The 15,961-nt window shown below is 46.2% G+C and overlaps 1 protein-coding gene across 1 annotated transcript in view; it reads right to left on the reverse strand.

The window, feature by feature from the left end:
- Nucleotides 1–13,096, reverse strand: part of LOC146207860 (venom metalloproteinase antarease-like TtrivMP_A) — a 31,667-nt gene extending 18,571 nt beyond the window's left edge. Inside the window, exons 1-2 of the mRNA XM_084591089.1 lie at nucleotides 12,990–13,096; nucleotides 8,526–8,689 (exon numbers count right to left, since the gene is read on the reverse strand). Of these exons, the coding sequence (XP_084447215.1) occupies nucleotides 8,526–8,689; nucleotides 12,990–13,044 (219 nt within the window). The 5' untranslated portion in view covers nucleotides 13,045–13,096. The remainder of the gene's footprint in view (nucleotides 1–8,525; nucleotides 8,690–12,989) is intronic.
- Nucleotides 13,097–15,961: the final 2,865 nt, after the last annotated feature.

Consider the following 15,961-nt stretch of genomic DNA (forward strand, 5'->3'; position numbering starts at 1 on the left):
CGCGCAGGTCGGGAGAACCGGTCCCCACGCGGGGTATAAAATTTGGAGGACGCTTAAGCTTCGCCTTCAAGAGTGGAACGCGATAGCGTTATTGCACATCGTCGAGAAAACTTACTAAACGCAAGGGTATTGGGACATCCTCGCACCGGTACCCGCGCGGCCCGAAGGGGAGAAGTGGGTGAGCGAAGATAGTGATCTAAAGAAAGGAAAGACGCTTGATTCTACAACCTGTGAGGGTGCACGGCGAAACGTCAGGGGCGAGTGGCGCGCCACGTGTCGGGACAGCGCCGCACATTGCGAGGAGGGGTTCTTCTGTGTTTGCCGCAAGATGGCTCTGCATGTGCGCAGAGCGTAGAAGAAATGTAGCGGAAACGTACTTCGCTACTCGTGTAACTGCGACTTCTGTAAGTAACATGCTCATAATTACCGATATACACTGCAGTATAACGTTCTACGGCATGTTTCTAAGGCAACACCGCATTCACTAGAAGCGCTTTTGTACCGCTTTCAAGCATCGAACTCGTGGCTGGCGTTCTGGGCGGCTGAGCCTGAAAATGTTGCTTGCTGGAAACAGCGCATCGGCCGTTGGCCGAGGTCTTTCGACTCCTCAGGACACTACCGAAACGTACAAAGTTGTCCTTCCACGCCTGCCCACCGGTAATGTTGTCTTTAATACCGTTTTCCTGCATGCCGACCTTAAGGGTCGCCCGTACCGAGCACCTGACTTTCGAGACGCACTTGCACAGATTTTGGACCTCCGGGAAATTTTGTGCATTGGTCAATACCAAATGAGCCACGTGTGGATGGTTACCTGCGAGAGTAGTTCTTCAAAGCAGAAGCTAATTAACAAAGCAGAGTTCCCTGTGAAAGGACTTCGGTGCATGGTGTTCGAGCCGGATACAAAGAATGTCAAGGTTAAGCTCTTCTGGCTTCCACGCTATATGGAGCACCGGAGGATTGTGGAAGCTTTCGAGCCTTATGGAACGATTCAATCTGTGGAGCGTGAAAAGTGGCGGTGCCCAGGGATGGAGCACATGGAAACGGCGAACCGTGAAATCTCCCTCACGCTCAAGGACGGAGTGTCAGCAAGTACAATTCCTCACACTCTTAATGTTTATGGGGTGCAGGCATTAGTGCTTATCTCAGGGAAACCTCCACTGTGTCTTCGATGCAGCCGGGTAGGTCATGTACGGCGTCAGTGCCGAACGCCTCGATGCACCCAGTGCCGGCGCTTTGGCCATACTGTGGAGAACTGTGTATTAAGTTATGCCGATAGACTGCGTCAAGGCCAGTGGTCACGAGAAGATGACGTGGCGTCCGAACATATCATGGATGTGTCAGAGGTTGTTGATGTAACTGGTGAGTTAGGTCGTGAACCTCAAATTGATGGGGACCAGAAGCCTTCTGCACTTCACACCAACTCAGAAGAATCTGCAGTGACTGGCCATCAAGAACCAGCGTCTCCAGAGCCAAAACCGCCGGACCCGGGCCCGCCTGTGAGTGCCACTCAGAGTGCTGCGCTTGCTGCCCAAGAACCACCTGTCATTGAAGGACGTCTGGATATGCCTCCTGTGGAATCAATAGGGAAGATACTGCCAGTGGATGCTCGCCTATCCTCCTTCGTCACTGATTCTCCTTCGTCGTTGGAGGGTAACAGTGAGCCGTCTGTGGCGCCGATCTCTGGTGCGTCCGGTTCTCTGTCGGCTGTCAGTGTGGCAGCGAGCGATGTGCTCCAATCAGGTTCGTGGGCCGAAGCCTTGAGTGTCTCAGAGGAGGACATGGACAACACAGTGCCTTTGAAGCGTCCCGCAGATGATGAGGTGTGTATCGATGGTGCTGGCCAGAAGGCACACTGTGTAGAGGCCACAGGAAGGGTGACTTTAAAGAGGAGGGCGATGTCTGCCCGAAAGGCCGCCAATTTGCAGGCGGGCCACCCCATCCCAGGGGATGATGTTTAAAAGGACTAGTACCAAAAATGGCTAGAGTCGCAGCATATCAAGTCGCTACCCTTAACGTCAGGGGTATGCGTAATCGTCGGAGACAGCAGCAGTTAAGACATCTGTTAAAGAAATGGAGTGTGTCTGTAGCAGCAATTCAGGAAACCAAGTGGTCCTCCGATGAAGAGACGGAAGCTGCTCTTGAGCCGTTTTTGCCGGAATATAACATTATTGTTAGCCACGCTAGAGGCTTGTCCGGAGGGTGTATGCTATTCCTGGCCAAAACACTAGAGATGACAGCCATGTCTTATTGCATAGATGGCGAGGGACGACTTATATGCTGTGACCTCACAATCTCAGGTGTGCAGTGGCGAATTATTTGTGTTTACGCCCCTGTAAAACAGCGAGACAGAAGGCATTTTTTTCTTTCATTAGTTAATCATTTGTGCACAGATCGCAAAATTATGTTGTTGGGAGATTTTAATTGTGTTTGTAGGGATGAGGACCGATCAGCATTATGTAAGAGATATGACCCTAGTGCTGCATTACTTAACGATTCGGCTTGTGAATATAACCTTGTGGATGTGGGGCAGGAAAAAGGCGACAGTATTCATTTCACTCATTTTCAGTTCTCCTCTAATGCCCGCCTTGACAGAATTTATGTTTCTGCAGACATGTTAGCAAATTTGTTTGGTTACTGGGTGCGGCCCATCTTCTTCAGTGACCATTGTATGGTGTCTCTTCAGGTAGGGAGGTACAGTCGGCAGATACTTCACCCTCGGTGGGAACTGTGGAAAATGAATAACTGTCTGCTCTCAGATGAAATCTTTAAGCGTGCTGTACCTACTTGTTTGAAAGACATATGGTCACGCCATGAACTGTCAGTTTTTCAAAAATGGGACTTGTTCAAACAGGAAACCAAAAACTTAGCAATTGAAGCCTCTGCAAGAATCGCGTTCCTAAAGAGACACCACCTTCGTGAGCTTGGGCGCACTCTAACTGAGCTACATGAGCTAGAGAGGGTTAGCCCGGGTGCCTATGTTGAAGAAATTAATAAAGTAAAGGCAGAGCTTCAACAAATTGCGACGGAAAGATACAAGGGGGCCCTAATAAGATCTAGGACTCGAAGGTTTCTTGACGAGCAACCTTCACGTCGGGCCCTCAGTGATGAAAGAGAGAATGCTCTTACGAAGGAAATATTGGAAATTAAGTATGGTGATTGCACATATAGTGATGCTCCTAGTATTCTTGCTACTTTCTATGATTATTATCGAAAGCTGTTCGGCAGTTGTAAGGATCCAAATCAGGGTTTCGATTATAATTCCTTACTTGAGAACTTTCCTCGACTAGACGATGAGAAATGTGCTGTAGTAGAGGGACCCATCACTTTGGAAGAAATTAAATCAGCCATTTCAGACCTTCAGGATCAGAAATCTCCTGGCCCAGATGGTATTACTAGCGAATTTTATAAAACATTTTCGTCTTGCCTAACGCCTGTTTTGATGGAAGTATTCCAAGCATCTTATGATGTGGGTTTCCTGCCTCCCACTTTCTATTCAGGCCACACAATATTAATACCCAAAAGCAAAGATACTAATCGGTTGAAAACTGTTGAAGGATATCGTCCAATTTCCCTCTGTAATGTTGATTACAAAATTTTTGCCAAGGTCCTTTGTTCTCGTTTGCAGCTGGTTATCATGGACTTGATAGGTTCGCATCAGGTATGTGGTATCAGAGGGCGCAGTATTCAAACACACATCCATATTGCACGTTCAGTAATCGAGACAGTATCAGATGAGACAGGCCAAGTAGCTCTGATTCAAATTGACCTGGCGAAGGCGTTTGATAAAGTTCGGCACAATTTCTTGTTCGCGGTCTTGGAGAATGCAAACATTGGTGACGTTTTGCTCAAAGGCATAAGGCTGTGCTATATGAACTCGTATACAAGACTAATTGTTAATCAGGAGCTAACGAAAGCAATACTACTGGAATCATCTGTTCGTCAAGGATGTCCACTGTCTCCACTGTTGTTTGGCTTATATCTGGAACCCCTCTGTCTCAGTATAATTAACAGTGCAGCCATCCGTGGTTTCTCTCTGGCTCAATGTGAAGTTAAGATTTTAGCTTACGCGGACGATATCGCCCTCTTTTGTTCTGACAAAAAGAGTGTACTTGAGGCTTTACACTTGACTGAACAGTTCTGCGATGTATCAGGCGCGGCCCTTAATTTAGATAAATCTAAAGGTTTTTGGTTGGGACACTGGGGCACTAGACCAAGCCAGTTTGGAGGCATATGCTGGGACTGTAGTCCTTTTCAGTACCTAGGGGTTCCGCTGCACCAAGTTCGTAACAGCGCAGCCTACTGGGATTCACAAATCGTACCTATGCGGCGACAAACGCAGGCTTGGATGGGTAGGGAACTCTCAGTGTTTGCTAGAGCACAGGTCTGTAACATATTTTTGTTTGCAAAGCTTGCATATGTCCTTCAAGTCCTGCATTGTGCGAGGAGCAAAGTACAAGTTATACACAGAATATTTGCAACATTTGTGTGGCGCTCTCAATGGGAGCCCATGCGGCGTGACAACTTGTTTCTTCCCTTAGAGTCTGGTGGAGTGGGCCTTGTTCACTTGTTTGTGCATCAACTTGTCTCCCGTTTTTTCTTTTTCAAATCGGCGAACCATCCGTTTCTTGTAACTGTGCTCATTAGGCGCCTTAGTCCACATTTGCCTTACTTATTCGCACCAACTGGGCAGGCTCGTGAGGGGCGTTTATGGGGATTCCTTAAGGAGGTTGCTGACACTTTCAATTTTCTCACTGTGCGTTTCTCTGTAGACTACCTGTATAGCCTCTCGAGAAAGCAGATGACCCAGGCTCTCACTGAGTCTTTGTTCCCTACACCGTTGTATCGGCAGCCTTACCTGGGGTTTTTGGACATCACTGTTCTAAAGCGTGTTATGCAAATGTGCATTCAGGCAGCTGCAAAAACGTTCTTTTTCAAATTACATACAGCGACGTTGCCTGTCAAGACATTTCTTCACAATAAGGAGATGTTTGTGCCCTGGTCGGTAAATTGTCTCTGTAACGTGCCTGAGACAATTGATCATTGCTTTATTCTGTGCCGTGATGCTATGTTCTTTTGGGACATACTACAAAGAACTCTTAAAAAGGACATTGAAATTACGCCTTATACAATTAGATTTTTGCCTCCTGACAAAAACTCTGTCGTGCCTTACGATCTATTTGTGTTGATGGGACTGTTCAGCCTTTGGAAAAGCCGCATGATCGACAGGCATGCAGAGCCACCAAGATCGTCGAAATCCGTGTTTCGGGAGCAGTGTGCTTTAGTGAGAAGTGTATATGCTGCACGTGAAGAACCTCCAAACTGGATGCCGTATCTAGACCCATGTGTATGTCTCCCAGACTTTTGATGTTCTGATGATTGTGCATTGTCGGGCTGAGGATATGACGGGATCGTATTAAGCAGCCCGGTAACTTTAGACATGGACATGTTTAAGTAAGTGTTGTTCCTTTTTATGGAAGTTTTTTCATGCAATAAAGAAAAAAAAAGAACTCGTGGCTGAGTGGTAGCGTCTCCGTCTCACACTCCGGAGACCCTGGTTCGATTCCCACCCAGCCCATCTTGGAACTTGCTTTTTATTTATGAAGTGCATGCCGGGATTTATCGCTCACTGGACGCCGACGACACCGGCTTTTCTGCGACACGAGCTCCTTAACGCTACCGCGTTAAAAGCGATCGTGCTATTAAGGCGAAAGCCTTTAATGGCTCATACTGTCGTGGACAAAGTGTGTCCCGCCTTTGCGGCGGCTGTCGCGTGGCGTTCCTTGGCGCGCGTTCAAATGTGGGATTGCAGATGGCAGGAACGCTAGACATGATGAGACCTCTGGAGGAAAGGCGCAGTATCGGTCACACTTTCTCCGACAAGTGTGCATTTGGCAGGTACGCCATCGCTCCTGTCGCGTGGCGTTCCTTGGCGCGCATTAAAGTATGGGATTGCAGATGGCAGGAACGCTAGACAAGATGACACCTCTGGAGGAAAGGCGCAGTATCGGTCACTAATTCTGCGACAAGTGGGAATTTGAATGGTACGCCATCGCTCCTGTCGCGTGGCGTTCCTTGGCGCGCGTTAAAGTGTGGGATTGCAAATGGCAGGAACGCTAGACAAGATGAGACCTCTGGAGGAAAGGCGCAGTATCGGTCACACTAGTTCTGCGACAAGTGGGCGTTTGAATGGTACGCCATCGCTCCTGTCGCGTGGCGTTCCTTGGCGCGCGTTAAAGTGTGGAATTGCAAATGGCAGGAACGCTAGACAAGATGACACCTCTGAAGGAAAGGCGCAGTATCGGTCACACTAGTTCTGCGACAAGTGGGCGTTTGAATGGTACGCCATCGCTCCTGCCGCGTGGCGTTTCTTGGCGCGCGTTCAAGTGTGGGATTGCAAATGGCAGGAACGCTAGACAAGATGAGACCCCTGGAGGAAAGGCGCAGTATCGGTCACACTAGTTCTGCGAAAAGTGGGCGTTTGAATGGTACGCCATCGCTCCTGTCGCGTGGCGTTCCTTGGCGCGCATTAAATTGTGGGATTGCAGGTGGCAGGAACATTAGACAAGATGAAATTTATCAGGCTTTCGTCTTTCACTATTTTAGTCGCTAAAGTCCCTCGTAATTTTATTGCCTCGCGGGTTTATTCTGCTTCGTCCTTGTTGCTGCTTCCTGGCGCGTCGCATTCTGCTGCCTACCTTAATTCACCTGTCCTCAGCCACGGACGCCATGTAAGGAATAAACACCCGTTTTTTCTTATGTTCTGCCTCGGCCCGTCCGTGTATCTCTCGTGGGCAGATAAATAGCCCTCAAGCTGGAAAGGGTATACAAAAACAAAAGCAAAGTAGGAGTGTCGCCATCACCGACAATTTTAACTGTAAGCTGAATGCGTTCACATCGATTTTTCGCCACAGATCTCGAAGGCTTTAACTGCCCGCAATTCATTCACTCTATAAATAATTTAGTTCAGAATGACGAAATTCTGTGTGGACGTCACAAGTATGTTTTGGCGTGTCACGAAATTATTAAAGTCATTTTTCGCCCCTAAAATCGGTTTTTCTACTTCCAGGTAAAGGTTTGCATATCTAGAAAGACCAGATATGAGTTCTTATAAGTCGCCCTCGGTTCTCTTTTAGGCTGGTTCTCTGCCATCCCGGATGGTCGACATTTCCAGAGTCCTCCCCCACGGTATTCATCGTAGCCTAGGCTGCTTTGTGTCGTTAGACGCGAGCAATAAAACCAAACCGTACTAAATTTTCTATTGACGTCTTTTTTCTTTTCTTTCAATAGAGAAGTGTAATTAGTAGATGCTGAAATTTCTGTAGCTGGAGTGATAGCTGCGTTTCTGTTATGCGACGCCGATTTTACCATCGGCCGCATCTCGACGCGGTCGATTTCACATGTATCGAACTTGAAGATGATCGCGAAATAGTTCGACATATTGATAATTCGATATATAAAACATGCCGAGTGATGAGCTGCTCTGCAACACAGAAGCGTCAGTACAGTGTACCCAAGCTAGAGGCACGCTTCCTGCAGTGACGTACTGCATGCCGGCGTACAGGCAGCCCATCGCTCACCTCGCGCGGTGCACGTACGCACACCCGCGCGCAGATCGTCGCTTCACGTCAAACCAGGCGCCGAATAGAGCGCAGCCCAATGTGCCGTGGACCCGAGCGCATGCTCTAAATGTTTGGTGGAGTAAGACCGGAGCTTCGAAGCTCACACTACTCGCACCTAGCGTCTAGCGCCGCGTGGCGCATGCGCCGTGGAGGTTTGGGGTTCCCATCAAAGATGCGGCGAACGGTGCTTTGGGAAACGCCTCTGCTCACTATAAGAGGTGTATTTCTGTTACTGACACACTATAAACGATATGACTAAGTTAAAAAAGGGTGCATTTGATTTCTCCGTGCTCTTCAGCAGCGAAGTAGCTGCCACGCCACAACCAATGCAATCCTTCGGTCAGGTAGGCTTGCTTCACCGTACAACCGCTGCATTGAACTCTGGCTTTCCCGCGTGACAGCAGTGTCGCGTTGATAACAAGCACGCCAGACCGAAGGTCTCTTTCAAGCGGACTCAACATTCATCTCATCAAGCGTTTTTACAGCGTCAGCGCTGACAAGAGGTGCCCAAAGTTGCTCAACTGACTCGGCTTCGCGCGCGAAAAGTTATCGTCGGGGCGTCATTAGAGAAGCGCACCTTGCAAAGGTGCGGCGTTCAGTCCAATATGTTGAATGTTCCACTGAACGGGAGTTCGATAGACGCGATTACGACTCCTATAATTTCCATAAGATTTTCAAGCGGATATTCTGAGAGTTCTGTATAAGCAATAATTCGATATATCCGAGTTTGATGTATACAGAATTGACTTATTCTTTCAGCTCTTCGTACAAACACAAGCCCATGGCAACAATTCACGAAACGGCGAAAATCAATACCTTTGTCTCAGTAACTCATTAAAATAGCTGGTAACAAAGGGAATTTTGCTCTGTGGTACTATAGGAAATTTCTTGATCAAAGACACGTACCAGGTAGCGAGCGGGAATGCCGTTGACGGTGGTGTGCACGAGAAACTCCTTTGGAAAAATGGTGCTCTTTTCTAAGTTTAGAGTCAGGTCATCCGTGAGTTTAATAACCTTCTCTCCCGTGTCTGCCCTGGAACTCAGCATTTTTGGGTAGATTATGCCCACTTCTGAAATAGGGAAAATATGAAAATGCCTGTAATTCCTCACTGAGGTAACACGGCTTGCACACCATAGAGCACACTTCGTGGCACTCATGTTTTTTAGCTATTCAGAGATGTTGAATATAGAGTTCGCGTAAAGTAGAATAATTGGGTGCTCAGATCAATAAGACTTTGACTTTCGACTTCTTTTTGGACGCTGTCAGTATGTCATCTGTTTGCCAATTTTGTGCCGATAACTGTAACCTGATGTCATGATTTTTCTGGCAACCAAGCAAAGCAAAGGCTCCTTTTTTTTTCGTCCGCCGTTACAAAGCATAAATCCGCAAACAATAATTTCCAGACTTTCTGACTTCCCTTAGGCCAAGATGGGGCAGCGATGCACGGCGCTCAACTTCCGTGATCGCGCTTTCTACCATGCCCCGCTGAACCGCACCGCTACTGGCAGCAGCCTATGCATTTGTTACTCCTAGACTAGGCGGCCACTGTCTTCTTCCAGCAAAATGAACGTGGAAATTTTCGTTCACGGCGTACAGCTTCTTCCGAAAAAGCCAGGAGGCAGACTTCTTCCGACTGATACAGTTACGAGCAACGACAGGGTATTGACCTCGCCAGTCTGGGTAATCAGTACATTTTACCAGCACCATTTATTCATTTTATACGATTGAAGAGGTCACATGACACAGAATATAAAATAATATGCGAAAATCTAGTCAGACAGGGTTGTGCAAGACGAGCAAGAGCTGATGGCTTTGCATTGGGGAGTAGTTTAGCCAGGTGCTTAGTAAATTGGCTGCATGCAGAGTGCTTATGAAGCATACAATCAGTTGCGCGCATCGCCTGTTCCGCATCTTTTTGTTCGTCAACAATCGGCCGAACAGTGACGTAGCAAAGGTGAGCAACGCAAGCAAGTGACGTGGACATGGTTGTCCACTGCTATAATGAAAAGTAGTTCAGCGCCATCTGTAGGTTCCAACGCTGAAGACCTAGTTATCTATGTATTACTTTTGCAAATTCTGCTAGCTCATCAGGTGTTCAGAAAATCACGAATATCTTGTACTTTCTGCAATATGAAGTTATTTAAACGACGTATAAACAATACATAGACTTTCCCCTTCATTTTTCACCTTTGAACAGCAATAAAAAAGTTGTGCCATATTTAGGTTGTCAAGTTTATTTGTTAATTTAGTCCCCTGATGTTCCAATTTAGAACGTTTACGTGATAGGTGGGCACTGACGCAACACAAAAGTTGAAAATCAAAACGCGTTAAATATAAATGACCAACATAAGGAAGGTTATGTAGCTTTCAGTAACTGCTTACTTTCCGAAGAAAGTCTTATTCCAGTTCTGTAACTGTTGCTTCACATGAATTGAGTCGTTTCGTAAAACTTGCAGTTGTTAGCGAGATTGATGCCAAGAAAACAGGAGGATCCTACATGGTTCAAATGCTGTAAACATTTTTGTTGATTCCTGGAAAATTGGGCAAATCTATCCCACTTCAAGATGTCTGCTGTGCACTAGCTGAGGCATGTACGCACACCAAATAGATATCTGTAACCTTCGTACATAAACAAGGCCCAAGCAGGGGTTGTATGCATCGATGGTTGTTAGCGCAATATAAGAATTCCGTAGATAGGGCAGCCAGAATATCAATTCAGGCTGCAATCGTTAGGCCGCCTGTGTGGGCTGGAATCCAGTGAATGACTATCAGGGAAAAGGCAGAATTTGAACTTAGTATTCGCTTAAAGCATTTTGGTTAAGAGACAATAAAAGCGCTCAACAAAGCACATATCATAAAGCATGGACTAAGACGCCCGGGATAGCGTAATTGTTAAACCTACTTGAGGGCCTTAAATGTACGCATACTAGTTCACACCAGGGTCACATTCATCCCAAAACCAGGCAAAAAACTCTATATGGACAACCTCCGCCCTATATCCTTAACCTCGTGCGTGGCTCATGGAGCACGTTGTCCTCAACGGGCTACAAAGCTACGCGGAGGACCGCGACCTCATCCCACACGCGATGTTAGGATTCAGAGCGAACCTATCTACGCAAGACGTCATGCTCCAAATCTCGAGAGACGTCCTAGACCCTACATACAGGAAAGGCGCGAAGGCCATCTTAGGTTTAGACCTAAAAAAGGCCTTTAACAACGTCTCAAACGAAGCCATTCTCACGAACCTCTCGCACATCGACCCAGGGGAGAGAGCGTTCAGTTACGTTCGCTCTTCCCTCTCGGAGAGAAGGGCAGAGCTATCGCTCGGAGGTCTCACATCGAATCCCATCCCCCTAGGAAGCAGAGGCACGCCGCAAGGCTCGGTCCTCTCGCCCTTCCTATTCAACCTCTCCCTAGTCACGCTACCCCCGAAACTGGCTGCAATCGAGGGTATACAATACAGCTTATACGCGGACGACATCACTCTGTGGATGTCCACCGGCAGTGACGGCCAAATAGAGGGGACGCTGCAGGAGGCCGTCAACGTAATCGAGTCCCATGCCTCTGGCGCGGGCCTCGAATGCTCGCATCCCAAATCAGAATTGCTTGTGCTTAGAAACAGTCCGAGAGGCAGCCACAGAGGCCAGGCACCCCCGCCTCTGCTACACATAACTGTCGAAGGACAGCCTATCAAAGAAGTATCAACAATTAGAATTCTCGGGATGCTCATTCAGAGCAACCGCAGGAATACCGAAACGATATGCAAACTGACCGCCACGGTCAATCAAACCACCCGGCCCATACGACGAATAGCCAACAAGAGACGCGGCATGAAGGAGAACGACCTCTGCCGACTGATCCAGGCATTCGTCCTCAGTAGGTTCGTGTACACTCTACCGTACCTGCACCTCTATCAAGTGGAAAAGATCAAGATAGAGTGCCTCATCCGTCAAGCTTACAAGACAGCGCTCAGTCTTCCGCACGACACGCCTACCGACAGATTGCTAGCCCTTGGCATACACAACACACTACCCGAACTGTGCGAAGCACACCTCACTTCCCAATACGCACGTCTCACGCGATCCAAGGCAGATAGGGCCATCTTGCACCGTATAAAGATCAACGCCCAACCCCTAACCGAGGACTCGAAACAACTCTTCCCCGAAGTATACAGAATGCTCACTGCTAAACCCCTACCTAAGAACATGCACCCTACGCACCACGAGGGAAGGCGCAAGGCGAGAGCCCGCACCTTACACGCCAAATACAAGGACTACCCCGCGGCCGCTTACGTGGACGCGGCGGAATATCTAACACCGCACAAAGCGTAAGCGATAGGCGCAGTGACCGGGACCGGTTCGCCCCTAACAGCCGCCACGATATACACCACCTCCTCCGAGACGGCGGAGGAAGCGGCCATTGCATTAGCTATAGCCAACACCTCAGCTGACATTATTTTCAGCGATTCCAAAGCAGCCATACGCAACTTTGCGAGGGGCCGCGTCTTCCCCATCTCCCTCCAAATCCTCACAAGCACCCACCACACCCCTTCAAGGGAGATCGAGTTGTTATGGGTTCCGGCCCACTCGGGCAACCCGGGGAACGAGGCAGCCCACGATTACGCCCGAGGTTTCGTCGGCCGGGCAGTGGGCTCCTCTGACCCGAGTTTCTCAAAAGATGGCCTGACCTCGTTTCACGACATAACACACCACTTTCGCCTCGAAAGATGCATCTTCCCTCCACCGCATAAATCGCTCACGAAGACCCAGGAGACCACATAGCGTCGCTTGCAAACCCATTCCCACCCCAACCCGGCGGTACTTTCGCTCATGTACCCCGGGCAGTACTCCCCCCAGTGTAACAAGTGCGGCGACAGAGCCACACTAGACCATATCCTGTGGAACTGTCCGGAGGATCCACCTCCCTCGGACCTAATTCAGCTCCTAACATCCGAGCAGTGGGAGGCCGTGCTGCTCAGCTCCGACCCGGAGATCCAACTCCGGGCAGTGGAGCGGGCCAACGAGGTTGCGGTTAGCCACGGGCTGACGGCCATCTAGCGCGACCAAGACCTCACCTTGAACCACTTTCTGCCGGTGAATAAATGTTTTCCAATCCAATCCAAAAAAATCTACTTTGCATATATTTTATAGTTTCTACACTACATCTAGCTTGATACCTATCTATTCTGTTATTACGACAGAAACCACCGTTATTGCTGAAAAAGTTAACAACATAGGCACGGTCGTATTGCCGCAAAAGAAAGCTAAAATAGCTTGTTCTCATTGCTTTCACGTGGATAAAAGTAATCAACAACTAATTCGAGACGCCACCTTTCAGAATTTTTGAACAACATGAGCAAATAACCGTACCTTTCGTCGCGAAGCATGACGCTATAGAAACCAACAGCCATACGATTAATCTCATTATGCATGGGCGAATACCCGATGTTCAAAGCTTCGCCTCTTGCAATTATTTTTATACTGTGCGAGACGAAATTTGACGTTTGGTAAAGGTAGATGTGAAAGGTTGGTGGGCGACAGTAAAGCCCTCATAGTAGCATTAAATGACCACAAATGGAAATGGACATCAAACCTGAGAACGCTTGTTTAAATGTCTAGCGTCTCCCTAAAAAGCCTTCGAAGGTTGAGTCTAAGAGTCAACAGTGACATATTAGTTCTAAAATCCCGGGGTGTCTTGGAAAGCGCTGTCGTCTCCTATATTTGTGAAAGTTAAGCCGTAGTTTTACCTTTTCTCCCAGTGACATTTTTACTGAAATTAAGTGGCCTAGACAGGAGAGCCCAAGAACGATATCTTCAAGAAGCGCATTGCAATGCCTATTTTCGCTTATTAGCATGTTGCTTGCTCGGAAACACAATGTGACCTCATGAAGCAACAAAAAGAAAAAAAGAAATAGCAAACCACAATCTGCTCTATACCAGATTTCGTCACGGTGCTTGGGGAGAAAGCAACCCAAAAGAGAAATGCAGCCCAAAATTACCAACGCTAAGAGCGTGTTTGAGCAGCTTACAGCATATATATATATATATATATATATATATATATATATATATATATATATATATATATATATATATATATATATATATATATATATATATATATGTGTGTGTGTGTGTGTGTGTGTGTGTGTGTGTGTGTGTGTGTGTGTGTGTGTGTGTGTGTGTGTGTGTGTGTGTGTGTGTGTGTGTGTGTGTGTGTGTGTGTGTGTGTGTGTGTGTGTGTGTGTGTGTGTGTGTGTGTGTGTGTGTGTGTGTGTGCGTGCGTGTGTGTGTGCGTGCGTGCGTGCGTGCGTGCGTGCGTGCGGGAATTGAAGTTGAAGTGCTGATGTATCCGGTGAAGCATACATAAGCATGGTGAAAAACGAAACAATTTTATTTACTAACCTTTCGACGACCAGGGACTGGCGTTCGTCAGAGTGTTTTTATTTTACTATGCTTCAGTTTGTATTTCTACCCACTACCTATCTAATATATATATATATATATATATATATATATATATATATATATATATATATATATATATATATATATATATATATATATATATATATATAACGAAGAGATCCATCCGGAGACAAGCAGGAAGGAAGTTGTTGCTAATGGATTTGTTTCCTAATCTGCAATTCTTTTCAGTATTGCGGAATCACCTACATCACAGCACCGGCGTTGCGAAGCATATTCTTTTTTTCCTTAATGGTCGGACAGTGACAATACTCCCAGCAAGGCCTAGGACTTGGCATTTTCTAAGGAGCGCTTTCAAAATGAACAATAGAAGTGCTCTGAAATGCCAATGTATTCTAGGTCATTTGGCTTCTATTTTTTTTTATGCAATGGTTTAACTTATGCTATAGGAGCTAATGTGCAAGTATTGCGTGTTTTTATTTTTATACGAACAGGCGCCTGCCTGTTCATATATTAAAAAAAATACTTCAATGCAAGAAAAACATATTGCGTGGGTGGTTTTTCCTCAAGAGAGAGCACATCTCCAGATGTTCACATAATAGTCGCCTGCGCTGACGTTATCGGAGACATTAACACAGTTTGAACGCTTGTTTTCGTAATCTTGGCATTCAGCAAATGGCTAACAACGAGAACTTGAGCCGAGGGCCTCTCGAAACTGGCGCATGACTTTAAACCTGACAAAATATAAATCGATCTGCATCTTTTGGAATGAGCATGAAAATAAAAACTTCTCTGCCTCTATAAATGATCATTTCTTGTAATTATCTACGTAACTCACAAGTTGTTCAAAACGTTGTTTTAGATCTTTCGTGAATTTGCAAGTTTGGAGCTCTGCTGCACGCTGAAATTTCGCCTCACGTTAGTATTCACTCATTAAATCTGTGCAATTACTTATATTCTTATGAATACTTTAAAAAGTGTTATTGTTGTTCTTGTCGTTGCCGCAGTGGTTTCGCAAAAAAAATCTCCAAAGTTTGCTTCAGTAGCGGGGCACCACAACTAACAGCAATTTCTAGCCCTACATTCTGGCCTAATGCATTGAGGTCTTACCACTGAATATTTTCCTCTGCATTTTGCAGGTCACGTTGTTCACTGCGGGAAAAATTTCTAGCTCTAGATCAGCAAGTGTTTTTCTACACCACTTCAAAATCTCCCAAAATTTACAAACGTAAAAATCGACAATTTTGATTCGTATATTGAAAAAACAAAAAAAAAACTTTTCTATTTTTAATAACGTCTCTGTCAATAATCCTCAGTGTATTAAAGTATAAGGCACTAATTGTGTTGATATATATTGTTTAAATTATAAAACTAAATAGAAAAACTATGTTTATTATTGTATTGCTTATAGCTGCTTCTTAGAATGAGGAAATGTCAGAAATTCGATTTATTGTCGACTCAATCAAGCTACGTTTTCTCATGCAAAAACCAAAGCCCTCTCAATGCCTAAGAAAGTCTTCTTTTGTTTTTGGCCGGGTGGCCGGTTGATGAAAGCGTAAGACGCTATAAATTCGCTATTTAGTGTAATTTGTTTCGGAAAAGAACTATGAAGGTATAACTTTTTCTGTACCTAGTATTTTTCCATCGCGAGGTAAATTGGTATTAAATCGAGCTGCTAAGTATAATTAAATCATTTCTTGATTATAACAAAACTAATTATTGCAATATGTTGCAAGTAGATTAAGCAAAAATATAAGACCGCCCCTTCAGGTTTAAAACCGCGTCGTACTTCATTGGGCTACCATTTGACGAAGCAGTATTTGTTTTTGTACGAACGGGAGGTATATAACTAGCGAGCGTGCAATAAAACCTGGTTGTTAGTTAGCGTCGTGTCCCCTTTCTCCTTCGTCTCGTAT

The sequence above is a fragment of the Amblyomma maculatum genome, chromosome 1 (genome assembly GCF_055883805.1).
Source record: "Amblyomma maculatum isolate TAMU_Amacu chromosome 1, ASM5588380v1, whole genome shotgun sequence".
NCBI classification, from domain to species: domain Eukaryota; kingdom Metazoa; phylum Arthropoda; class Arachnida; order Ixodida; family Ixodidae; genus Amblyomma; species Amblyomma maculatum.